At 50.9% G+C, this 25009-nt stretch overlaps 2 protein-coding genes across 4 annotated transcripts in view; both read right to left on the reverse strand.

The window, feature by feature from the left end:
- The window catches only part of Inpp5e (inositol polyphosphate-5-phosphatase, 72 kDa), an 11255-nt gene extending 9716 nt beyond the window's left edge, over window positions 1-1539 (reverse strand). The window contains exon 1 of the mRNA XM_013029370.1: window positions 1535-1539. Within this exon, the coding sequence (XP_012884824.1) occupies window positions 1535-1539 (5 nt within the window). The remainder of the gene's footprint in view (window positions 1-1534) is intronic.
- Window positions 432-25009, reverse strand: part of Sec16a (SEC16 homolog A (S. cerevisiae)) — a 40802-nt gene continuing 16224 nt past the window's right edge. The window contains exons 5-31 of one of the 3 annotated variants that reach the window (XM_013029435.1): window positions 24072-24195; window positions 23409-23607; window positions 22615-22789; window positions 21816-21958; window positions 20671-20732; window positions 20432-20570; window positions 19842-20090; window positions 19513-19610; window positions 18692-18773; window positions 17712-17829; window positions 17459-17570; window positions 17235-17340; window positions 16337-16477; window positions 15454-15567; window positions 14791-14974; window positions 13115-13360; window positions 11986-12068; window positions 9794-9946; window positions 7652-7729; window positions 7399-7455; window positions 7139-7250; window positions 6635-6772; window positions 6231-6325; window positions 5459-5533; window positions 4607-4666; window positions 3806-3883; window positions 432-1892 (exon numbers count right to left, since the gene is read on the reverse strand). In XM_013029435.1, coding sequence (XP_012884889.1) covers window positions 1824-1892; window positions 3806-3883; window positions 4607-4666; window positions 5459-5533; window positions 6231-6325; window positions 6635-6772; window positions 7139-7250; window positions 7399-7455; window positions 7652-7729; window positions 9794-9946; window positions 11986-12068; window positions 13115-13360; window positions 14791-14974; window positions 15454-15567; window positions 16337-16477; window positions 17235-17340; window positions 17459-17570; window positions 17712-17829; window positions 18692-18773; window positions 19513-19610; window positions 19842-20090; window positions 20432-20570; window positions 20671-20732; window positions 21816-21958; window positions 22615-22789; window positions 23409-23607; window positions 24072-24195 — 3290 coding nt within the window. In that variant the 3' untranslated portion in view covers window positions 432-1823. The remainder of the gene's footprint in view (window positions 1893-3805; window positions 3884-4606; window positions 4667-5458; window positions 5534-6230; window positions 6326-6634; window positions 6773-7138; window positions 7251-7398; window positions 7456-7651; window positions 7730-9793; window positions 9947-11985; window positions 12069-13114; window positions 13361-14790; window positions 14975-15453; window positions 15568-16336; window positions 16478-17234; window positions 17341-17458; window positions 17571-17711; window positions 17830-18691; window positions 18774-19512; window positions 19611-19841; window positions 20091-20431; window positions 20571-20670; window positions 20733-21815; window positions 21959-22614; window positions 22790-23408; window positions 23608-24071; window positions 24196-25009) is intronic. The other 2 variants (XM_013029436.1, XM_013029437.1) reach the window with 2 other exon arrangements.

Here is a 25009-nt window from a genome sequence, read left to right on the forward strand (position 1 = left end):
GGCGCAGACAGACTCAACAAGGGCCCGCCCCTTAGGGCAGAGGCCCCGCCCCAAACAGGTTCAAGGTAGCCAAGGCTCTGGCCCTTGGGCATTGGCTCCCTTCCTCCCCTCCCCCCAACCCCCAGACTCAAGCACAACAGAGGCCCTGTCCTGGCGCTGACAGATTCAAGCACAGCAAAGGCCCCGCCCCTTGGTGAAGAGGCCCCGCCCTAGACGGATTCAAGGCATGCAAGGCTCCGCCCTTGGGGGGGGAGAGGCCCCCTTCCTCCCCCCTCCCCCCCAGACTCACGCACAGCAGAGGCCCCGCCCCGTACGCCGCCAGATATCAGACCCAGCGCACACTGCGCCCCCAGCACCCTAACAGACCTGGAGGCCTGGTTGTCAAAATTTGTAATCCCACAAATCATAAGCCTCAGGGTAAGGTGTTTGAGAGCCCAAAATATTTTATTTAACTATTTGCGTTTAGGAAAAATAGCAGCTCCCACCTCCAAGGAAGCTTCTTGAATCAAAGTGGTTGGCAGTGGACAGAGCCAGGGCAGGGCTGGACTAGAGAGTGGAGGGTGGGGGCCTTTCTCAGTGACTGGTGGGAATGGATGGATCCAGGCATACTGGTCTATGGAACATTCTGGAAACTATTCTGGAAGGAGGGGGATCTTTCCTAGATGATAAAGTGAACCAGAAAACTGGCAAGGGCTGTGCTAATTCCACATTCTACAATTTCTACACTTACATTTTAAAGACCAAACAAACCTCTTATGTTGCCCCAGCAGAACCTACCCAAATTATTACCTACTGATTTTTTATAAATATTTAAATATTTCTCTTTTTCGGCCTCTTTAGATCAACAGCGAGGGCAGTCGTAAGAACAGTCGGTGAAGCCTTAAAGCTCTGAGTGCAGAGGCGGTTCTCCTGCAGGGCGATATGGCTGAGTTGCTGCCGGAGGTCCCCACGTGGGAATTAACTCAGGGGCCGAGAAGTCACGTTCCAGAGCATCTCCAGGAGATCTTTCAAGCACTCCTTATAGGTGCTCCCGACTCCTCTGAGGATGTCTGCTTCAGAAGAGCGCTGAGGAGCTGGAGGGCACACGTACCCCTCATGGTGGGCAGCCTGGCTACTTCCTCTGGGAGGAGTCTGGCCAGCTGCCAGGAACCCCGTTTCCACACTGCTTCAGCATGCCTGCCACTGCAGCTGGGCCCAGTCCTCATCAGGCCACAGAGAGCTGAAGTGAGACTCTGAAACCAGGGCTTCCCTCCTGGATGTGAGCCAAGGCCACTGCTCGCCCTCCAGCACACCCTTCCTTTGGCTGTGACCTCTTCCCAGCTCATAAGACAGGGGAGAGCTGCCAACGTGGTACGTGCTGGGGCTGGGGCTCCCCCACTTGGGTCAAGCACTCATGCTTCTCTCAATGTCCTGGAAGAACCTGGGAATGGGAATCATCTGCACTACTTCTCAGGGAGGTCTCAGGGAGGCAGGCCCTGGTTGCGGAGGAACAGGGAGCAGGACTTGCCTGTGGTCCAGCCCTGCCCAGCCTCACGTCATGTGGCTCTCAAGTGGCTGAATCACCATTCTTAAGTCATCGTAAGTGACTCAGAAAGGAACACTGTTCTTTTATGAGAAAGATCTTTTGTCAGATTCACTCTATCCAGCATCTGAGAGGATGGAGTTGGTTTTGCAGTAATTCACACACATGGGCGGAAAGGAGGGGGCGCACAGTGTGGCCGGCTCTGAGCTGCGGCTGTATCCACGGGAGGCCTCCAGACCCGAGGCAGGTCGCGGAAACAGTCATCTTGGGGTTCCAAATGAGAATCCAAAACGAGTGATTTCTAGTTCAACACCGGGTATTTCCTCTGGCCAATTCTTCCCAGTCTTGAATTCCCCGAGTTGACAGAGGCCTACAACAAAAGAAACAGCAGCACTGGGGCTGGGAAGGTGGCTCAGTGGTAGAGCGCTTGCCTTGAATGCCAGAGGCCCTAGGTTCGATTCCTCAGCACCACATAAGCAAAAAAAGAAAAAAGCCGGAAGTGGTGCTGTGGTTCAAGTGGTAGAGCGCTAGCCTTGAGCTGAATAGCTGAAGGACAGTGCCCAGGCCGAGTTCAGGCCCCACGACCAGAGCCCCCCCCCCCAAAAAAAGAAAGAAACAGCAGCACCGTCCTGTACATGTCCACTGGGTACTGCCCAGGGAACCCGTGGTAACACAGACAAATGATTACAGGTTATAGCTATAAGAACTGAAGAGCTGGCCCCAGATCTCCCTCGAAGGGACTGAGATTTCAGCAGTCAGGGTTTCCTACTATTCTAGGTAGTTCAATTTTAGTTTGCTATTTAAAGGGCCATGAGGAATGAGGCTAATTCTGCAGAGTTGGCCCAGCTGATTGCTTGGTGAGTCTAGGGTGAACAGTGGCCTGTGGTCACATGGTGCCACATGGCATGGGTGTTGTCAGGTACCAATGGAGACACCACCAGCATTTGCTCTTCTCCCCTTTCAAGACTTCATTAGGATCAAAGCGCAGGGATCTAGTCTACTGAACTACAGCTGAAAGGAAAAGGGGAGATAAAAATGACCTAAGCTTGAAGCTATGACGGGGACACTGGTGATAACTGGGGACAGAACAGCCCTGGCTGACGCGGGGCCGTTGCAGGGAGCACCAGAACCAGTAGGAGAGTTGTCAGGAATGAGCAGGGCAGCTTAGGGGTGAGTCTCAGCAGTAGAGTAGCTGCCTCGCTGTTGGAAGCTGAGTTCAAATGTCCGTACTGTAGAAAGGGGGGAACTAGAAGGGAGGCCAGGCCTAGCAAGTGGCTGCGGCAGAGTCTATGTGACTGTGTGTCACTCAAATGTCACATTCAGAATGCCAAGTGTCCACCTGAACCTTTCCCTGTTCTCCCACAAAGCTCCCCGCCCCCTTGCTGATCACACACCAGACTATATTCTCCCAGGCAAGAGACTGACAGACAGAGAGCAGAGGAGACAGAACACAGGAAACTATCCAGAGAGCTTCTCTGTTCTCTGGCACAAGTACACACATGACCAGGGCTGGGGAGTAGGGCAGTGCCCACCGGCCTTAAGAACAGAGTCGTGTCTCCAGGCCGCAGAGAGAGGATGAAGGGCCTGGAAGCTCATGATGGGCACAAAAAAAAATGCAAAGACAGCTTCAGTCCTGAAGCAAATTCCTGCCCAAGGATTCTACCAGCCCAACCATCAACCCAGTGCCCAGGGCAACAGAGGTATTTTCCCTACGAAGTCACCACCATGTCATGAAGCTCCTAGAAGGTGTGCCACCAAGACAAAGGTTTTAACGGGAAAAGGCAATGTGGAGGGTTCTACACCAGCAATTGCAGCTTGAGACAGGCCCCAGGGGGTGGAGAAGAGATGGGAGTCTGTGGCCACAGGCTCCATAATGGCAGGAGCCATAAAGCCCAACGTGAAAAGCCACACATCACACACTTGCCCCCTAGGAAGGAGAAAGATGCTCACTTGGTCCACACCCAGTGCTGGAGCAGAAGGCCCGGGGGTCCAGACCCTCCCCTCCTGTGGAGGCGGCCACCAGAAAAGGCCTGAATCTGAAGATCCCAAAGCAGTGGCGGGAGCATGGCATGAATGGAGGCGGAAGTTGGCTGAGAACCCAGGGGGGGGAGAGGTGTGGGATGGGGGAGGGGCCAGCGGCCCATCTCCTCACACTTCGGTGGGTGAGCAACTCTGGATGAGAAAAGGAAGAGTCTGGGGAAGAAAAGACACATTCACTGAGCAGCATGGTGCCAAGTCAGCAGGTGAGAGAGTCAGACTCAGGCAAAGGTAGATGCTACTCACCTGTGCTAGGTGAGCAGGGTTGTAGAAGGGCACTGCCCCACTGGGAGGGGCCCCAGCAGGGCCGTGGTCACCGGTAGCCTGCAAAACAGAGAAGCTACCTCAGCAACTGCTGCCTCAGCAGACAGGCTGTTCCTCAGAAAGGTGCTGATGCTCCCAAGAGCCACAGCGTGGGGCAGAGGCAGCTCTGACAACACTGGTGTCATTATGAGTGGCAATGATCAAAGCAACATGCAGAGCGAAATGCTTTAAACACCACCACGTGCACAGACAGCGCAGGCCAGAGAGATGCCCTGTAGTGTCGGCCAAGCAGTTAGGAGACCGGAAGTAGGTGTGTATCAATACACAGATGAGAGACAAGGTCTGTCCCCACCCCCCATAAGATGCCATCAGACAGTCCTGCTGGCCTCACACAGACTTCTTCAAGTTACTCAACAAGAAGAAACCTTTCTTCCCAAAGGAGCTTCCTGACCTGGGAGACACTGCCAGGCCAGGCCTGCCTTGTAGAAAAACCAACTCATCCAGGTGCTCTGAACCCCGGGATTAGTTCACAGATGGGGCACCTGGAAGCTACCACAGACTCTCCGCTCTGAACCCCAGGGTCAGTCCCCAGACGGGGCATCTGGAAGCTGCCACAGTGTCCACGGGCCACTTAGGGGAAGGAGCACTACATCTCAGAAGGCTTGGCTAAGACAAAGGTGTGTTAGTGACAAAGTGTGTGGGACGATGGACCAGCACTCTCAAAGGGACAGTTCTACTACACACACCAGCCCATGGAAAGAGAGAGCGGCCAGCCACAGGTACCTGATGAAAATGCCGGCTCACTTCCTGTGAGAGCGAGCTCATTGAGCTACAGCGCGAGAGCTACGGAACAGCAAGAACACACACAAGATACAGACATGAAAATCAGCATGCACGGTGCGCTCCCAGGCGCCAGGTGAGCTTCCGAAAGCTTTATGATGCCGTTAGGATCCACAGAGTTCAAACAGGGCAAAGCCAGAGTTAAGCTTTCTTCCTACTTTAACACAGGTCTTGTTAAGAAACCATTCGTCTTGTGGAGTGGGAGCTCTCTTACACCTCACAAGTCAAGCACCGTCTCGCTGCGTTGAGGGAGACCCTGACGGAAGGAAGGCAATGCCACCCCTCCCCCCACTCACAGCTCCTAAATGGTGATCAAACAAGTGTCGTGTTTTTCTAGGAGCGTAAGGTTTTTCAAGCATTTTGCTCCATCCTGCCCTTGTTGTTTCTGAGTCTATACAGCGCCCCTTCCTGTTCATTTGCACTCCTTTTCTTTTTTTTTTTTTTGTCCGTCGTGGGGCTTGAACTCTGGGCCTGGGCGCTGTCCCTCAGCTCTTCAGCTCAAGGCGAGCACTCTACCACTTGAGCTACAGCGCCACGTCCGGTTTTCTGGTGGTTTATTGGAGATAGGAGTCTCATGGTCTCTCCTGCCCGGGCTGGCTTTGAACCGTGATCCTCAGATCTCAGCCTCCTGAGTAGCTAGGATTACAGGCGTGAGCCACCAGCGCCCGGCTCATTTGCACTCCTTTTCAAAGGCTGGAAGACCCTGCCTTTGGGCAATAAAGCTGAGCTTGCCAAGCCTCGACCAAGGGGTGGGGCAGGAACGGGGTCACTGGAACAGGCCAGGCCACTCCCTACCTCTCCTCCCTGGGAACCATCCAGTCTGGAGGGCGTGAGTTCAGGACCAGGGGCTGATGCTGAAGAGCTGAGCTCCTGTGAAGGAAACAGGAGATGTGGCAATTACCCAGCCCCAAGGAATTGAAGTCTTTTTCATCAGGAGGAAAAATAATGGCAGCACCTAGCCAAACATGTTGTGCAGAAGGGGTCTTCCACAGAACCCCACTGCTCTGCCTCAGGGTGACAGCACAACCACTCTGTGCCTGGCACGGCCCTAATGGCTGTGAGGCCCACGTGGCCTTCTGATTCAAGCCCATCACCACCGCCCTCTCCCACAGTGCAGTGAACGGGAGCCAGGCTGACCCAGGCCTGTCCCGTTCCTGATGCCCTGCTCTGGGCTGCACAGCGTGTGGGAGAGTCACTGTTCCTTTTAGGTGGGGCTATCCCTAGCTTGCGTTACTCACAGCCAGACAATTTCTTATTTGTGTTGTAGCTTAACTTTTTACGATTCTTTAAAAATAGTGGCCAAATGCATATAAAGTGGACCACCCTAATTCACAGTGCACTAAGCACTTCCTATTGTGCAGCCATCACCCCTACTCATCTCCAGAACGGATGAGACACCGGATTGGCCCCCACTTCTACTTGACCTCTGTGTTGAGCAGTGAGAGCAGAAGGCCATCTGTGCGCACACGACACAGACAAGCACAAGGGAAGGGGATGTCGGACCGGACAGGATGGCAGGCAGGCCCTCCCTGGGCTTTCTTCTTCCATCTCATTGTCCTCCACTAACCTGGGCTTCTGGGCTGGGTTCTGGCTTGGGCTGAGCCCCAGCTGGAGCCTGTCCCCTGCTGCCAGCCCGGTCTGCAAGCTGTGGCTCTTCTGCATCTGTGAATAAGGGGGCAGGAGGCCATCACCACTTCCCAATCCCACAGGGAAGGCTCCTGCTTCAGGCCTTCATGAAGAGGCCACAGGGAGGCCACAGGGAAGGGTCCCACTTTGGCCTTTGTGGAGGAGAGGCCACAGGGAAAAGGCCCATTTTGGGCCTTCATGGAGGAGAGGCCACAGCTGCTGAGAAAGTGCAGGCTGGCTCAGCCACTCTTAGTGGGAGATGTGGGCCAGAGGCTCCCAGACAAAGACTGGTCAGGTCAGCCAGTGGAGGCAGAGGAGGACCTGCTCAGGTGTGTGCTGCCTTACCTGGATTGGGTATTAACAAATTAGGAGGGATTGGGAGTGGGGCGAGTGGAGCGAAGAGGTCGGCGGGAGCAAGAGCTGGCTCATTCCGCTGAGTCCCACTTGGGTTCAGAACATCCACGTAGCGAGCCCTGGACCCACCTACGAGGGGTTGAAGAAACAAATTCCAGGTGACTGTGGGGCCCGCAATGTCAGCAGAGCAAGCAGGGGCCCAGAGGAGGAGAGGTCCCGTCCGAGGAACCCACTGGTTTGCGTCTGTGCACTTCTGGGAGGTTGCCCACGCATTTCCACCATGTCACACATGTCTCACAGGGCGTTTCTAACCGAGGGGACACATCTGCATCCATGGGTCATCAACACAGGTGCGAAAGAGTACCATGTGCACGGAGAAATGGACTCTTGCCACAGGTCTACCTCCATAAAACGTTCCAGCACTGTACCAGAAGGCTGCCCAGGGCCTGCTCAACGGCTCTACTAGACATCACCCAAAAATGCTGGGGCTATTACCTGCTTTTCTAGAAAACACGTTCACGGAGGCTGTGGGAGGCCCTTGGGGCCCAATAGGAGCTGTCTGTGGAGCCCTGGGAAATGATGTTGGAGGTGGGGGTGGCGCCTTCTTCTGCAGGGGGAGAAACAGCTCAGAAATCCACCAAGTGTCCCAGAAACCCAGTTAGGACTTTCTAAAGGGAGGGTTAAAATGCCTGAGGGTTAAAGAGCAAAGGAGGGGATTTCTTCCCCTTGCTGCCAACACCCCAAGAGCAGCTTACCTCCTCTTCTGGCTCATTCAGATTTACCCACTGGTTTTTCTTTTCATCCCAAACAATCTGCCAAGATTTTAAAAATAAAAAAAATCAGTAGATTAAAGCTCAACGTAACAGAATCTGATCACTTTGGAAACATTAAGCTTGAGGACAAGTACGTGTTTACATTCTATTCTAAACCAGATGCACTGCACACCAACAACAGGCAATCTTTAAAATACCTAACCTGCAACTTTGTGCTCCATTTCATGATACTCACTGATTTGTTCTTGTCATCTGGCAAATAAGCTTCTGTCCTTTTCTTCCCGGGAAGCCAGCGAGAGAACCAGGACTCACTCTAAACATAAAACCACCACAAGAGCCTTAAGGGTGACGTTGTATGGGAAGCACCCAGCACAATTTACAAATCCTGTCTGAGTCTGCCCACAGAGACAGAGGGCAAAACAGGAAGAGGGGCCAGCCCAGGGAGTCAGTGTTTACTGAGGACAGTGTCAGTGAAAGGATGCTCTACATGGCTGTGAATGTGCTTAATGCTCCTACTCAACTATGCATTTAAAAGGGGTTAAAGCTGGGGGGGGGGGTACAAGCCTTTAATCTCAGATACTTGGGAGGCAGAGGCAGGAGGATTGAGCCAGGAATATATTTGTGAGATCCTATCTCAAAAAGGACTAGAAGCATAGATGAAGTGGCAGCATGCTTGCTAGGGAGCCTGGGTTTGATCGCCAGGACTACAAAAAAAGGAAAAGAGTGGAGAAGGGTTGGGTAGGATGCTCTATCTCATGCATCTATGTTTGCAGTACCTCCAAGGCCTCTTGAATATCAGGCAAGTGGTCCACCACTGAGGCATACCCCCTTGTTTTATGTGTATCTTTAGGACAGTTCACAGCTGAACCTGGAGAAAGTCTCAGGCTCCTCACTGAGGAGTACATGCAGGTAGACCATCAGGAGGCTTCAACACAAAGCCCCGGGGTTCTTCCACAGCACAGAACCTGGGTGACACAGTGTGTACTTTCTGCCTCAATGAGTGGCTTCTATTGAACAGGAAAGCAAAGCCCAAAAGGGCAACACAGCCACAGACACCCCAAGTTCTATTTGGAAAGGTACCAGGCCTGGTCCAGAGTCTGCAAGTGCCTGCTCACTTCAAAACTGAAGGGCTGGGGAGCTGGACTCTGGTGGCTCATGTATGTAATCCTAGCTACTCAGGAGGCTGAGATCTGAGGATCATAGTTAGAAGCCAGTCCAGGCAGGAAAGTCAGTGGGACTCCTATCTCCAATTAACTACCAAAACACTGGAAGTGGTGTTGTGGCTCAAAGTGGTAGAGCTCTATAGCCTTGAGCAAAAGAGCTCAAGGACAGCACCCAGGCACTGAGTTCAAGCCCTGCAACAGACAAAAGGATTGCTGGCATGGTTCAGTGGCAGAGTACTGACGGGCTGGGGATGTGGTCCCGTAGTGAGTGAGAACCACCAAAACCTTTTTAAGAAACACAGAGCAACAAAAAGAATGGAAGCGTTGTGCTTTGCCTCCTAAGTCGTGTTTTAATTATTTATTTTCAAGACACTTGCTAAAAACCAAACCAAACCAGCCAACTGAACCCTCTTAAAATGCACAGCTGTGTGCTCTGCGGGCACCGCCAGGATCATGGAGGCCTGAGAGGCGCCCACACCTGACAAGGATCCGCTCTGCACGCAGGAAGGGCCCTGGTTAAAATCAGAGCAAGCACGAGGCGGGAAGTGAGGAGGGAGACAGCACAGACGCTTCAGCACGACTGCTCCTCTCCGAAGCCAGCCCGCCACAGAGGGGCATCACCAGCCCACAAGGCCTCCAGAGCCCAAATGCCAGGCGAATCCAAGCGGGGGAAGCAGTGAACAGCCAATAACCTGCTCCTTTGAGACCCAACGCAAGCACTTTAGAAACCACACAGCCCTGCCCAACACAGAGCACACACAATCCCCGTGACAGCACACTCCTTTCCAGGGAGCAACCCAGGAAACTACTACCATGGACTACTAAGAGAATATCTGTGTGCCATGATTTGTGATGACCTCAAAGGAAGCATAATCCAAACACCAGAGCTGGAGCAATGTTACTGTGGCTCACACATAGCAGCCACTACAGGATATCAGGGAACGAGGCTGCTGGCCATGTTCTGGATAGAGCTGCTGCCCTTACTCACCTGGGTTTGTTCACACACAGGAACGCTCACTCCACTAGCTGCCTTGCACTTTACCTGCTCACCATGCATGTGCTATGCCTCTAGAAGGTTTAATTAAAATGCACACAAATGCATTTTCCTTCACCCTGACTTACAAGAATTGCCCCAGGATGCCGAGCCTCCCCACGTGGCACCTGCCCAGCCTCTGCCCAAGTGGACGGGTACGGTAGGTTTGGCTGTGCTGTACCTTCTTTGGTTCCTTGACTTCTTTTCTGACTGCCTGTGCAGGTTTCTTTGCCTCAGGAGTAGGTGTCAGAGCTGGAGCAGGCTGTGTTGAAGCTGAGCTGTTATAATCCCAAACCGGGGGGTTCTCCAAGCCCTGCGCCGTCCTTGAGGTGCCCTGTCCCCAAGTAACACAGGAATTGGCTCTCAATGAGGGACCAAAGAAGCTAAGGGAAGTGCTTCCTACAACTGCCTTCCCAAGCAAGGCAGGGGAAAAAGATGCTCTGAGGCTCCTAGTCAGCTGCAGACATGGAAACCACTCCTAGCAAGGAATGACATGATGCTCACGTACACAGCAAGGACAAGACTGCTTAGATTGTCAGCATGCATTTCTCAGGGCCTGGGTGCTATCCCTGAGCTTCTCAGGGCCTGGGTGCTATCCCTGAGCCTTTTTACTCAAGGCTAGCACTCTACACTTGAGCCACAGCTCCACTTATGGCTTTCTTTCCAGTGGTTAATTGGATATTAAGAGTCTCATGAACTTTCCTGCCTGGGCTGGCTTACAACCAGGACCCTCAGATCTCAGCCTCTTGCGTAGCTAGGATCACAAGTATGAACCACCTGCACCTGGCTCAACATGCATTTTAAAAAACAGTAAGAGGAGGCTGGGCAATGGTGGCATTTGCCTCTAAGCTGCTCAGGAATGCTGAAATCTGAGGATTAAGGTTCAAAGCCAGCCAAGGTAGATAAATTTGCAAGACTACCTCCAATTAACCAACAAAATGCCAGACTAAAGGGGTGGCTCAAGTGGTAGGCCATGAGTGGAAAAAGCTAAGTGAGACTGTGAGGCCCTGATTCAAGACCTGGTATTGGCAGATACACACAAAAAAAGATAAAGAGGTCTGGGAACAACAGCTCATGCCTATAATCCCAGCTACTCAGGAGGCAGAGATCAGTAGGCTCACAGAAACCACCTTGGGCAAAAAGTTAGCAAGACTCCATCTCTAGCTAGGCATGATGGCTCATGTCTGTCACTCCAGCTACTTGGGAAGTATCGATAGAAAGACTGCCTTCAGGTCATCTGGGACAAAACCATAAAACCTATTCCCAAAATAACTAACAAAGAAAAAAAAAACTGGGGCATGGCTTAGGTAGACCACCTGTCTACCAAGGGTGAGGCCAAGTTCAACCCCTTGGTATCACCAAAATGAAAAAAAAAAAAAGGCTGAACGGGACTTCGAAATATTCATTCTTGGGCTAAGACTACATTCACATGGTTAAGCTCTCACTTTTGCTTTTCCAAGGACAGGATGTTTAAAACATGGTAAAGCTCATAATGCAAGTTCAAACCACAGGAAATTATCCACTGACAGGACATCCACATAGGGCTAAGTGTCTATAAAGAAGCTTCCAGAACAGATTTGTATAAAAGCATCTGTCTTAGCCGGGCGCTGGTGGCTCACGCCTGTAATCCTAGCTACTCAGGAGGCTGAGATCTGAGGATTGCGGTTCAAAGCCAGCCCGGGCAGGAGAGACCGTGAGACTCCTATCTCCAATAAACCACTAAAACCCAGAAGTGGCGCTGTAGCTCAAATGGTAGAGCGCTTGCCTTGAGCTGAAGAGCTGAGGGACAGCGCCCAGGCCCAGAGTTCGAGCCCCACGACCGACAAAAAAAAAAAAAAAAAAAAAAGCATCTGTCTTTCCCAGTTGGGAGTGAACAGAGGAGGTATTTGTACCAAGCCTCTCTGCTGGTATGAATGGCAGCCTCAGGAAACCAATGAACATGTCGAGTCCTGTTGTACTAGAGATGTGGAAGCCAAAAGGTTCTCCACTTCAATAATAGCCACCAGTGGCTCATGCCTGAACCCTAGCTACTAAGGCTGAGAGCTGAGGATCATGGTTCGACATCAGCCAAGGCAACAAAGTCCATGAGACTTATCTCTGATTAGCTACCAAAAAAGTGGACGTGGAGCTGTGGTTCAAGTGATAGAGCAATAGGCTTGAGCACAAAAGCTCAGGGATGGTGCCCAGACCCTGAGTTCAAGCCCCAGGACTAGCACCAAAATAATAGTAACTAATAATAATAATAATAATAATAATAATAAGGGATTTGTTATATTTGAGTATTTTTACACCTCTGAATTCTCTTTCCACCTTTCCCTACCAATGCCTTTTGACTCTTCACGTGGTTTTTGTGTTATAAGAGTGGGACAATACCAAATTAGCAAGTTTTCCACCAAAATCCTCTTCACTTAGCTCTGGAAGGGAATTTCTGACAGGCAAGTCCTGTGGTGCCACTCCTGTTAAAGCAAAAGAGAGAGACGGGGTTGTGCGCTGCTGCCCCCCAAACCAGAAGGAAGCACGGCACTGTCACAGCACCTCTGCTGAGTAACAAACAGCTTTGCGGGACTTGATCACACTGGTGTTCACTTCTAAAGCAAGACTGAAGATTTCCCCCAAGGTATGGTTACATTTTTGTTTTTTAAAACCAGGCTTGGGGCTGGGAAGGTGGCTCAGTGGTAGAGCGCTTGCCTTGCATGCCTGAGGCCCTGGGTTCGATTCCTCAGCACCATATAAGCAAAAAGAAAAAAAGCCGGAAGTAGCGCTGTGGCTCAAGTGGTAGAGCGCTAGCCTTGAGCTGAAGAGCTGAGGGACAGCACCCAGGCCCAGAGTTCAGGCCCCACGACCGGACCCCCAAAAAACAAACAAAAAAAAACAGGCTTACAGTTAGGTGCCAGTGGCTCATGCCTGTCATCCTAGCTACTCTGGAGGCTGAGATCTAAGGTTCGAGGTTCAAAGCCAGCCTGGGCAGGAAAGTCCGTGAGACTCTTATCTTCAATAAACCACCAGAAAACTGGAAGTGGCGCTGTGGCTCAAGTAGTAGAGCGCTCGCCTTGAGCTGAGGAGCTGCCAGACCCAGAGTTCAAGCCCCTTGACAAATAAAAATTAAAAAACAAAAACAAAAAGCAGGCTTCTATTTTCTTTTGCTCACATGGACAAAGCTGAGTCAGGCACAGGCAGGCACGATCACCAGTCAATCTGACTTCCAGACAGAAACGCGTCACCTTCAGCTATGCCTCCCACAGGGACTTAGAAGGACCACCATGAGCAGACCCTGCAGATGTCCCAAGGCTGCTTTGCCACGTCAGAATGGCCATTACCCTTCACGTCATAAACAGCCAAGTCACACAAGGGCTTGACAGTGCAGTGAGACTCTTAACCCCTTTTAACTCCTTGGCGGGGGATGCGGGGGTTCTGTAATGTAATAGAACTTTTGGTCCACAAGCAATGCCTCAATATGGAGGCCAATGTAGTTCTGCCCTTAGGAGAGTACCACAAGACACACCTGGGTCCAGGCTCCTGGTCTCCTGGCGCAGGGGGCCACTTTCTGGGTGTGGCAGTGCCCCCGGTGGCAGGGGTAATCCCAGATGCGGAGCTGCAGCATCAGGCCTGGCATGTTCTGGGAGGCCAAGTGCAGATCCTTGAGATCCATAGCCAGGATCTAGTTCCTGGGGGCCCCGGGACAGCGACACAGGGAACATTGGCACCCTGGCAGGATGGGCTGGCTGGTCATCAGGGAGCGTCTGTGGAGCTGCAAGGCACAATAAGGAAGCATGAGTCTAGGGTCGTCAAGGCTGAGTGTACACAGGAGGCAGACACTGTGCATCGCCATGCTTCTCTTACACAGGGGTGGCTGAAGCCATCACCCCCCCCAAAAAAAATCAGGGGTCTAGAGAAAAGGTCAACACTCATTTTCTCAGGGCTAAGAGCAGAATGGACACTGGTACCCATCATGTGTTGGGGCAGGGGCCTCAACCCACAGTATGATCCCCAAACCACACCTGGCTTGGGTGCTGCTATGTTTATGGAGCCCTCTCCTTCACTACCAGAAGTCAAATGGGCCACTCATGCCCAGAGCAGGACCCATGGCCTGCCACACCACCAGGGCAAGGGGTGCACCATGAACAAAAGCAGAGAAAACCAGGCACAGGGGCACGTGCTTGTGGTTCCAGCTACTCAGGAAGCAGAGGCAGGAGATTGCTTGAACTACTAACTTCTGGATAACACAGCAAGACCCTGTCTTTAAACAATAAAATGAGCCAGATACTGGTGGCTCATGTCTGTAATCCAAGTTACTCAGGAGGCTTAGACCTGAAGATTCCAGTTCAATGTCAGTGAGGGCAGACAAATCTGAGAGAGTCCAACCACCATTTAACTAACAAAAAGTCAAAAGTGGAGGTGAGGCTCAAGTGGTAGAGTGCCAACCTTGAGTGAAAAAGCCAAGTAAAAGTTGCTAGGCCCTGAGTTTAAGCCCTATCACTGGCACAAAAGATAAAAAGAAACTAAATGAAACAAAACTGTCCTGGGGAAATGAAACAAGGACAAAGAAAACCATCCCTGAGAGAAAAAGCCAACCAGAGTGGACGGGGAGGCCATGGACTTGGCTCAGGAGGTGGGGTAGGTGGGCAGACTGTGAAGGGGTGGGACTGGTGGCAGTTGAGTCAGTTATGTGACTGGAATACCAAGTGGGAAGGGAGGGGCGGTACTGGAGGTCAGTGTCTGGGGGCTGCTGTGGGCACATCAGGTGCAAGCTGCTACTCTCCCATCCAGGAAGGAGTTACGGGGCATGAATAAGAGAGGTGTGAACCCCAACTCCAGGAGGGATGGGGTGCCCTTTCCTAAGAAGAGAACAAGGGGAAGCAGATGCAGGGCAGGTGTGGCAGGGGCTTTGTCCTAATGGTGCACGTTCACCAGGTTCCCACAGGCACAAACAGCCAAAAGGCAGACTCAGGGGACGGGGCCACCAGGACAGGGGATCAGCGACATCAGCAGATGATTATCTGAAGCTTTGGGACTTGATGAGCTCAACAGAAGAATTAACATAGAGGGAAATGTGGAGACCAAGGGGTCCCCGGGCTCCTCCAAACTACTGTGGTGGCACACAATGTCTCAATTCTCATGGCAGCAAAAACCAAAATAAGTTCCCTGCCCAAAAGCAGGTATCAGAGAGCAATGTCCCACCTGAGGGCAGCAGCTGCACGTCCTGGCTCAGGGGCTCCGTGCTCCCCATCAGTAGGGGATTGTCAGCTCCCAGTCCTGCTGGCTGGCCAATTCCTGCACCATCCAACTGCTCTACCTCAGAGCTTGGTGTGCTGGGACACTGCTGGGGGTCTGCTCCGTCCTGGTTCCATAGCACAGCCCCCTCCTCAAGGAGAACAGAGTTAGAGCCTACATACAACATTCTACTACCAGCCCAGGCAGCCCTACACACAGCCTTCTGCCTGCTGATCTGATCGCTGCCTCCATAATACCCAATGTCCTTCCTGTACAATTAGGAAATTCCTGCAATATACACATTTCCTATGTTAATTGCTGCAGTTGAACATCTGCAGTATAAGAATGGGCACAAACCATCTACAGGCCAAGGCCTAGGACAGGGCTGTGCTGTCAGAAGGCATACCTGGGGCTGGGAAGGTGGCTCAGTGGTAGAGCGCTTGCCTTGCATGCCTGAGGCCCTGGGTTTGATTCCCCAGCACCACATAAGCAAAAAGAAAAAAGCCAGAAGTGGTGCTGTGGCTCAAGTGGTAGAGCACTAGCCTTGAGCTGAAGAGCTGAGGGACAGCACCCAGGCCCAGAGTTCAGCCCCCATGACCGGACCCCCCCCCCAAAAAAAAGAAGCCATACCTGGATCTGCCTCTCCACACATCGCAGTTGTACCAGCCAGGCAGGCTCCACAAAGGATTCCTCCTCCGGCTTCTCCTTGAGCTGAGGGTCGAAGAGGCGTAACTGGGAAGCCATCTAGAAGCCCAGAGGAACAGAGAAACTGCTAGTGCAGGTGACACAAGCAAAACAGTATCCCCAGTGCTAAATGGGACGTTAAGGTTTTAATTGGCAAATGCAGGTGGGTAATCAGAACCTAAACAGTAGAGTTCTCTGTAGACCTCACATGCTTGTGGGATCAGCGGGCCTGACGATCAGCCAGCAACTGACCATGTATCCTTGACTCCCTTGTCCTCGTGCTCACATCCCTTCCCAGGAGGAAGGGATATTGCGAGGCCATGCTGGGTAAGACGAAACAAGTATGGCCTGTGTTGGTGACTACTAAAACTGAGGGATGGGGACAGGGGACTCCTCAGTCTCTGTACTTTTGTGTAGACTCAAATGCTTCCATCCCTAAGTATCATGAGTATATGCTCAGGAAAGGAACTACTTGACACCTCACACAATGGGGCCACAGTGTGTGGACAGTGGCGGAGTGTTCTCCACACCAACCTTTGGCAGCTGGCCACACACTCCATCAGATGTGTAAGGAATAGGCTTGCAAACGTGCAGCCAGGACCACCTTAGCTGCGGAACTGCATGGGGGAGCTCTTGACCTCCAAGTTAATCTGCCTCAATCACCTGGAACAAGGAGCCTGCTCACAGAGAAGCTTACTGCTTGGCTTCCACATTGGCATGACATACCTGAAGAACTCCTGTGCTAACACTGTAAACCCAAGCCAAAGGACATTTCAGTATCTTAACTCCAAGACAGGTCTGAGAAGCTTTCAGTATCCCGACTCCCCACCTGCACCAGCTGGGTGACGAGCACTGGGGAGAAAGCGGCAGGCTGCGCCAGGATACTCTTGGCGATCACTTCACAGTAGTGGAAGGCCTGGGTGGCAAGCCCCATCTCAGCCAGGCGACAAGAATAGATGAATTTGAACACCTGCAACAACAAACACAGCTTCACTGTCCCTGGGCTTTCCCTGTGTTTCCTGAGAAGATGCTGTATGTTTGACTCTCTCTGGATGTCTCATTACCAATACCACCCACCATCACCCCTTATCCTCTAAGCCTTATCCTCTGAGGCTCTAAGGTCAAATAACTAAGCTTCTAACCAACCCGTTCTCTTCCCCTGCAATGTCTCTGACATGGCCAGCAGTGGGGCCAGACTCTCCACTAACCACTTCATATGCACACTGCGGCCTACTACAGCCCCTGTTAAACACAGCTGATGTCAAAGTACTTGAATGGTTTGTAATGTTGAATATTTTAAGAACCAAAATGCTAACCAATATCCTCAGTATCATTTAGCTTTTGAGCATTGATTAAACATCTCTACAAGATGTCCCCTCCTAAATCTCATCATTATTTGTATGAGAGTTCAAAAAAACCCAAAGAATCAATAGACACTGTGTGGAAAATGAACTATACAACTTGTGGGTAGGGGCAGGAGAGAAAAACTGGGAGGGAGCAAGGGATGCAGTGACATTGTCCAAAAGAAAATGTACTCTCTACCCGACTTACGTAACTACAACCTCCCATATATCAATATTTAATAAAAATATGTAATAACATTAATAAACATATAAAAATTAAAAAATAAAGTAACAATAAAAATATTTTTTAAAAAGAATCAAGTCTTTCAGCACTGCTCCCCCCCACACACATACACAAAAGCCATGCCACGTGTTCTTGCTTACCTGGAAATTAGGTAAGAGGCAGGTCTGGGCCCCAAGGGACTGAGCATACTCATAGGCCTCTGTCCTCTGGATGGCTTCATTGGTGGCAAACTTCAAAAATGGCAAACTGTTGGGGAAGGAAATTGAAAAAGTGACCAATTATAAGGCTGGCCATTTCTCAATTAACAGAGGGGAATCGTTTTCTTCTTGAAGGAAAATAGACGCGGCCCCGCTGCACTCCTCACCTGTGATTTGAGCCTATCAAGACAAGTTTTGTGGTTCTCTTCGTGTAAACCCCAAATCCAACTTGAGCCATCAGGTAGCAGAAGTGTGCAGCATCCAAAAGGCCTTTGGAGGCTGAGGAGAGATGGAGCAGTGCACTTCAGTTCCGAGACATCCTCCTTTCCCAGTGACGTGACCAAAGACACTAACAACAAAGCCAGGGCTCTGACAGGTCTGCAGGAGAGAGCACAGCCAATGGCCACCCCACCGACCCACCTAGCGTATCGCCCATTGTGGCCATGGTCCTGGATTCCACATCCATGTTGTTGTTCAGGTTGGATAACACCATAGCAAGATGTGGCCTCCAGTCTCCCCACTTCTCATCTCCACAACACTACAATCAGAACACAAAACATATCCTCATCCTCAGAAGAACACCACTAATTCCCTAACGGTCAAGCCCAATGAGAAAGCTGAGCAACGTAAGTCAAGCTGGGCACTGGTGGCTCATGGCCTGCAATCCAAGCTATTCAGGAAGTTGAGATCTGAGGACTGTGGTTCAAAGCCAGGCAGGGCCGAAAAGTGTGTGAGATCCGGTCATGGGGACTGAACTCAGGGCCTGGGAGCTGTCCCTCAGCTCTTCAGCTCAAGGCTAGGGCTCTACCACTTGAGCCACAGCACCACTTCTGGTTTTTTTTCTTTTTGCTTATGTGGTGCTGAGGAATCGAACCCAGGGCCTCAGGCATGCAAGGCAAGCACTCTACCACTGAGCCACCTTCCCAGCCTAAGTCTGTGAGATTTTTATCTCCAATTAACCACCAAAAAGACAGAAGTAGAGCTGTGGCTCAAGTGGTAGAGCAGAAACTTGAACTTTTTAAAGAGGCTCAGGGATAGCACCCAGCCTATGTTCAAGCTCCAGTACCAATGCATACACATATACAGACATGAACTCAAAGAGAGACTAAAGTCTCAGATCCTGTGATGAAGTCTTTTTTTTTGTTCCTTTTTGGTTGGTCATGGGGCTTCAACTCTGGGCCTGGGCGCTGTTGCTAAGCTCTTCAGCTCAAGGCTAGCTCTCTACCACTTGAGCCACAGCACCACTTCCAGCCTTTTCTGTTTATGTGGTGCTGAGAATTGGACCCAGGGCCTCATGCATGCAAGGCAAGCACTCTACCACTGAGCCACCTTCCCAGCTCCTGTGATGAAGTCTTTAATGAGAACAAACCCAATAGTGCAGGGCCCAATGCAGCACTCACCGTGGATGCAGCAGGCATCCGCCCGGACATGAGCTGATAGACTGTCTGCAGAGGGTCATTGATTGGAAGACTATTGGCAAACCTAGGTGGACACGAGAAAAGAAAGATTTAACTTTGACTCAGTTACAGAAAAAACCCTGAAGTCTAATTTCATCTCTTTTATTAATGGTCAGATTGAAGTTTAGCCTTGGCAGATGACAGCTATCTCAGCTTCAAAAAGCATAAAAAGAGCAAAGAACAGGGAATTTGAGGTCTTAAAGGAAATATTGGAAACCAGCTGGGTGCCAGTGGCTCACCTCCACAATCCTAGCTACTTAGAAGGCTGAGAAAGAGAAGATCATAGTTCAAGGTTAGCTCGGGCAAAAAAGTTTTCTCAAAACCCCTTCTCAACCCATAGCTAGCTGTGGTGGCACAAAAGGTGGAGCTTGGGAAGATCACAGTTCCAGGCCAGCCCAGGAAGATAAGTCTATGAAACTTTGTCTCCAAGGCAGAAGCTGTTCATGGTGGTGTACGTCTATCCCAGCTATCTTGGGATCAAGACCTTACCTCAAAAATAACCAATGTGAAAAAGGACTGGAGGAATGAATCAGTGGTAGAGCACCTGCCTAACAAGTGCACGGTCATGAGTTCAAATCCCAATACCACTGACAATATTAATCAGTTGACAAAAAAAATTAAAAATTGCTCAATAGCTTGACCCAAGGAAAAAAAAACCAGTAAGCTCAGAGCTCAAGCTTGGCAGCCTTAGAGCACAGCAGGGCACGTGTGTGCTGCAGCCATGGGCTTAGCACCTAGCAAGGACTGTGTGACAGCTGTCTTACCTGGTCATGACACGGGCATGTGTCCGGCTGTCCATCTTACTTGCAAGCAGCAGAGCGTGACCCCACAAGCCATTTTTCATTGCAGACTCCAAAGCATCCTGCAATGCATTTGGGATTTGTGTGAGTCACCTCACTCTGTAACTAGGACCCAGACTACTGTGCCACCTAGGATCTGCGGATGCTCCAGGAGGGGACAGTCCCCTGCCCACTGAGGGCCTAACGCCCACAACAGTGGAATATGGAGGGGCCAGGGGCTCCAGGACCATGCAACACCAAGAACAAAAGGGGTAAGTGCAGAGGCACCTGGGGTTGGTCTCAGGACCACACACCTTCTTGCGGCCATAGAGCAGAAGCTCTCGGAACCGTTCGGTTTCCTTCTCAAGCATGCTGCTGCTGGTGGCTGTCTGGCTGTCGGTGAGGAATGAGAGCTGCGCTTCACCGGACTCCTCTTCCTCCGCTTGTTCAACAGCCTCATTAGTGAAGTCTATGAGGTTGGCTTCGTGGGGTGACTTCCCAGGAAGCCACACTGTCCTATGATCTCGTAACAATAGCTCTGCGATGTCGGTCCCCACCACGGTCTGTAAGGCCACCAAGGGGAGGGGGGAGCAACACAAGGCTTTAATGTGAACAGGGGTTCCAGAAAAGTGACAAGACAGGCCCCTGATGCTGTCAGATGACAGTCCTGATCAGCTGACTGCAGGTGGCAAGTTAGAACACCAGACACAAGTGTGTCCTTGATGGGGTCAAAGGGCTGAGACCTCTCAGCATGCCCCACACAGCATCCTGCCTTCCCCTCTGCTCCCCAGGCTGAAGCCAAGATGCCTTCTTGGTGTGGCAGGCCTGACACTACAACACACACAGGAATGGTCCTGACACCAAAGGTCAACAGAGAGGACATTCTACAAGGAAAGGAACGTACCCCATTCTGTCTGCACAACAGAATAATAAAATTCCATAGAAGACTTGCAGACTCTTTGTCAATCAAGTTTTCATTCTGCAAACATTTTGTAGCTTTGTTCTGTGCAAAATTAATAACATCCACTTTATGGGTGTCGTCTCTGGAAGAAGAACAAGTATTCTGAGAATGGAGGCCAGGGCTATGAAGCCAAACTCAGCAACTGCCTCTGTGCAGACTCAAGACACCAACGAGGAACTTACTTGCCGAGAGGTCCGGGGAAGGAGCGCATCTCCTCCTGCTCGGGTGTGTGCTGCAGTAAAGTCTAAAAGCAGAGGGGACAGGAAGTAGCTCACACATGTGGTCCAAGCCCCGGATGCTGCCTGCACCAAGAGCCCAGGATGCAGATGCCCTCCTGAGACCCTGCCTATCTTACTATGTGGGGCACACGGTTTTGTCAGTGGGCCCACATGGGCTATGACAGATATACTCGGCGCCTCTGCCCCTCAGCCTGCTGCTACTGCTCCAGACTCCCTCACAGCATCCTCTCCACCTGTCCATACCAACACCCCCCAAATCAAAATCAAAAGATGTGAATAAAAATACAAAACATCCAGAAGTGCTAAATCTAACACCCACAGCAGTTGCTTAAAAGACCAACTACTATGTGAAAAACCCTCCACCAAACAAAACTCCCCAGGTTGTAGCTTCACAGGCATAAACATTTCCCAGAAGGATGGGCAAGGTGAATCACACCAGCAATCTTAGCTATTAAGGAGGCAGAGATAAGAAAGGTCAGAGTTTGAGGCCAGTCTGGCAGAAAAAGTTAGCAAGACCTCAACAAGCTGGTTCATCCAAGGTAATGGGAGAGAGCTAATAGAGAGGCTGACTGCAATCAAGGCCAGCCTGAGCAAATAAAGCAAAACCCTATTCAAAAAATAACTAAAGCAAACAAGAGCTGGGGGCATGACTCAAGTTGTGGAGTACCTGTCTAGCAAGTATGAGGCCCTTAGTTCAAATCCCAGGGCTGCCAAAAAAGGAAAACAAAACAAAACAACCAATTCCCAGGTCTGTGTTTCCAAACACAAGAGTCAAGTTGGTTGTAGAAAAATCCCAACCCAGCTGGGTGCTGGTGGCTCATGCCTGTAATTCTACCTACTCAGGAGGCTGAGATCTAAGAATCGTGGTTCAAAGCCAGCCTGGGCAGGAAAGTCTGTGAAACTCTTATCTCCAATTAATTACCAGAAAACTGGAAGTGGTACTGTGGCTCAAAGTGGTTAGCACTACCCAGAAAGATCTCAGGGACAGCACCCAGGCCCAGAGTTCAGGCCCCATGACAGACCAAAAACATAAATAAATAAAAATAGTAAATGATAAGGCGTGTGGCACAGAGGGCCCCTAGCCTTACCTCCAAGCTATGGATCTCAACCAGTGCAGGCTGTCCTTCCGAAGGCAGGTTAGGAACCACCTTAATGAGGTGACCACCAGGTCCAAACCTGGCACAGATGTGAGGCACTGAAAACTTCTCAGGAGAAGTCGGTCTTGATGGAACTGCAAACAATTCAACAGAAGAAGAAGCCATTGGCTTGCTGCTGCCTGTGCTCCACAAGTACAGTCCGACTCCTGAGCAGCTCCACCGGCTCAGCTTGGCCTGACCACCACAGAGCACCCAACCACAAAGACACAGTCAAACAGGCAAGGAGAAAAGAAAGAAGAGAGACTAGGAGATAGACCAATGCGAGTCCAAGGGGATTTCTGTGTTCTGGAAGCCTCCAGAAGCAAGACTTGCTCAGTCAGATAGATACACAGAACAAGTCTACCAAGGGGAAATGAAGTTTCCTCCAAGACTGCTCACAGACATGGCCAGTGCTGGGGCCATGGGCAGTACCTCCAAGGGCCTATCCTCAGAGATACACATTGAAACAACATATGTGTGGACCTGGCCCCAGGGGCATCCAAGGGCCAGCACTGACCTACATCCCCAGTTCTACCATTCTGACCTTAGGATGCACAGAGGAGCCAGGCCAGGCCCACCCCTCAGAAATCCCAATCAAGAACTGACTCCTACAGGGTAGGATGTCAGGCAGGAGGATCTTGGACTTATCCAAGACACCCTGCACTACTTAGTGACACTAAGTTTCAACAAAAAGAACCTACTTCTCCTTTTGACCCACTGGTAGCCTCCCTCAGTGCTGCTGAAAACACACCTTGCTCCACGGCAGGCCAGGTGCCGTCAACAGGATAGCCATACTCTGGAAAGCCATGGGTAGTGCCGATATTGCTGCCATAGGTGCCATAGGCATAATCGCCATGAAATGAGCCAGAAGGAGGCGGGGCCTCAAAGGAACCAGTAGTCACGTTTTGGCTTCTGTAAATCTGACTCTTGGGAAAGAAAGCAAGCAGGGAAAGTGAGCTCCCACAAGCATCAAGAAGGTGGTGGGCACAAAATTAACAGGACTTAAGAAACAAAGAACTTCCACTCATCTGGTCGAACCACTGCTAAATAACCCCATGCTGCTGATCACATGTATGGTATATATGTGCACACCGGAGGGGAACCAGGAAGACGACACAGAACTAGAGGGAATCAGGGAAAAACATACAACAGCGGGACCCATTAGCTGCACAGGACATTGACCAAAATGAACTAAGCAACTTAATGGCAGCGATGGGAGGGAGGGAACAAAAATGGGAAAGAGGAAACAGCTGATGCTATGCAAAACAAAAGAAATGTACATACCACCCAATGTGGAAGAAATAACTATCACAAACCTCATAGAACTCATAAATGTTATAGACTGTGATAGACAATTTGCTCCAGGAAAGTTAGAATGTGTTTGTGACTTTAACTGAGCATCACTATCCCACAATACTGTGAAATTTGGGAAATTATGTAATCACTTAATCACAATAAAAAAAAAAAAAAGAAGGTGGTGGGCACACTGTTGGAACCATGAACTGAGCTACAGACAGAAATGCCCGCCCATCCTACTGGGCGCACCTGGTGTGAGTGTGAGCTGAGGCTGCTGCGGCGGCTGGGCAGACTATGCCCACTGCGCAGGCTCCGAGCTGAGTGCTCGCTGTGGACGCTGCGTCGGTCGACCTCCTCCCCATAAGGGTCCTTATGAGGCTCAGTGTCATCATCAAAGCTCCCCGTGAAGCGAGGGTCATATCTCCAGTGATCATCACACTTTTCAAGCCTAGAGGAAACAGGAGCTCAGGGCAAAGAACAAGAGACAGGACAACTCCTGGGGATGACACGCATCTACCAGCTAACTCCAAAGGCTGGGCTGGCCCTCCTCACCATCCTCCCTTCCATCCCAAGGCAGTCCTCATCCTGAAGCGTCCCCAAGTTCAACCCAGGTGGCCTCAGAGAACACAATGCAGATACACTTCCAGTGTGGTCTCTTCTCTGGGCCATGGCAGGACAAAGAGACATGGATGGAGGAAAGAGGGGGCCAGACAGAAGGCACCGTGCAGAGCCACTCATGGTAGGCTGGTTCTCTTCCCACAGCCCAGAGCTGGAAGGCCCAGAGATATGGCCAGCCCTTCCTCTTTCCAAGTATCAGGCAAGCCCTCTGATGAACTCAAAGACAGGAGAGTAGGTAAGCAAGCACATGACAAGGCTTAACCTAAACTCCTTCAGCTGAACGCTATTACCCACCTGTCCCCATAAGCATAGGTTTCCTTCCTGTATGGGTCGGGCTCGGCATCATACCAGGGCCTTCGGTCCCAGACACGGGTATCTCTGAGTCTGGAACCATGGTAACGTTCCCAGCGACCCGGGTCTGCAAATTCAGGAAGAAGGGTCAGTGAGGCACACAAGGAAGAACCACCCAGCTCTCCTGGAGCAGTCATCTTGTCTTCTCCCCCCTGCTGAGGACACCAGGGCTCCCAAGGATCCAACTGCTCAGGATGATGGACCTGGCCCTAGAGTATGGACCTTCACAACACAGACACCAGGTGCATCCTGCCTCTGAGACACCGCACAGCTGTGGGCAACCATTCAAGGTATTTCTTTTTTCTTTTTTTGTGCTAGTCCTGGACTATAACTCAAGGCCTGGGCACTGTCCCCAAGCTCTTTTTTTTTTCCCCTCAAGGCTAGTGTTTAAGCACGTGAGACTACTGGCTTTTTGGCAGTGGACTGGAGATAAGAATCTCACAGTTTTCCTGCCCAGGCTGGCTTCAAACCTCCATCCTCTGATCTCAGCCTTATGCTAAGCATGATCCATATATGATTACAGCTGTGAGCCACCAGTGCCCAGCTGAAACACGTTTACTATTGAACGGAAAGAGAACAGACATCTGTGGGTGCTGGTGGCTCAACTTATAATCCTAGCTACTCAGGAGGCTGAGATCTGAAGATAGTGGTTCAAAACCAGCCTGGGCAGGAAAGTCTGTGAGACACTTATCTCCAATAAACCACTCAGAAAACTGGGCAGGAAAGTCTGTGAGACACTTATCTCCAATAAACCACTCAGAAAACTGGAAGTGGCACTGTGGCTCAAATGGTTGAGTGCTAGCCTTGAGCTGAGGAGCTGAGGGACAGTGCCCAGGCCCAGAGTTCAAGCCCCACGACCAACCAAAAAAAAAAAAAAAAAA

This window comes from Dipodomys ordii, unplaced genomic scaffold (genome assembly GCF_000151885.1).
Source record: "Dipodomys ordii isolate 6190 unplaced genomic scaffold, Dord_2.0 Scaffold118, whole genome shotgun sequence".
NCBI classification, from domain to species: domain Eukaryota; kingdom Metazoa; phylum Chordata; class Mammalia; order Rodentia; family Heteromyidae; genus Dipodomys; species Dipodomys ordii.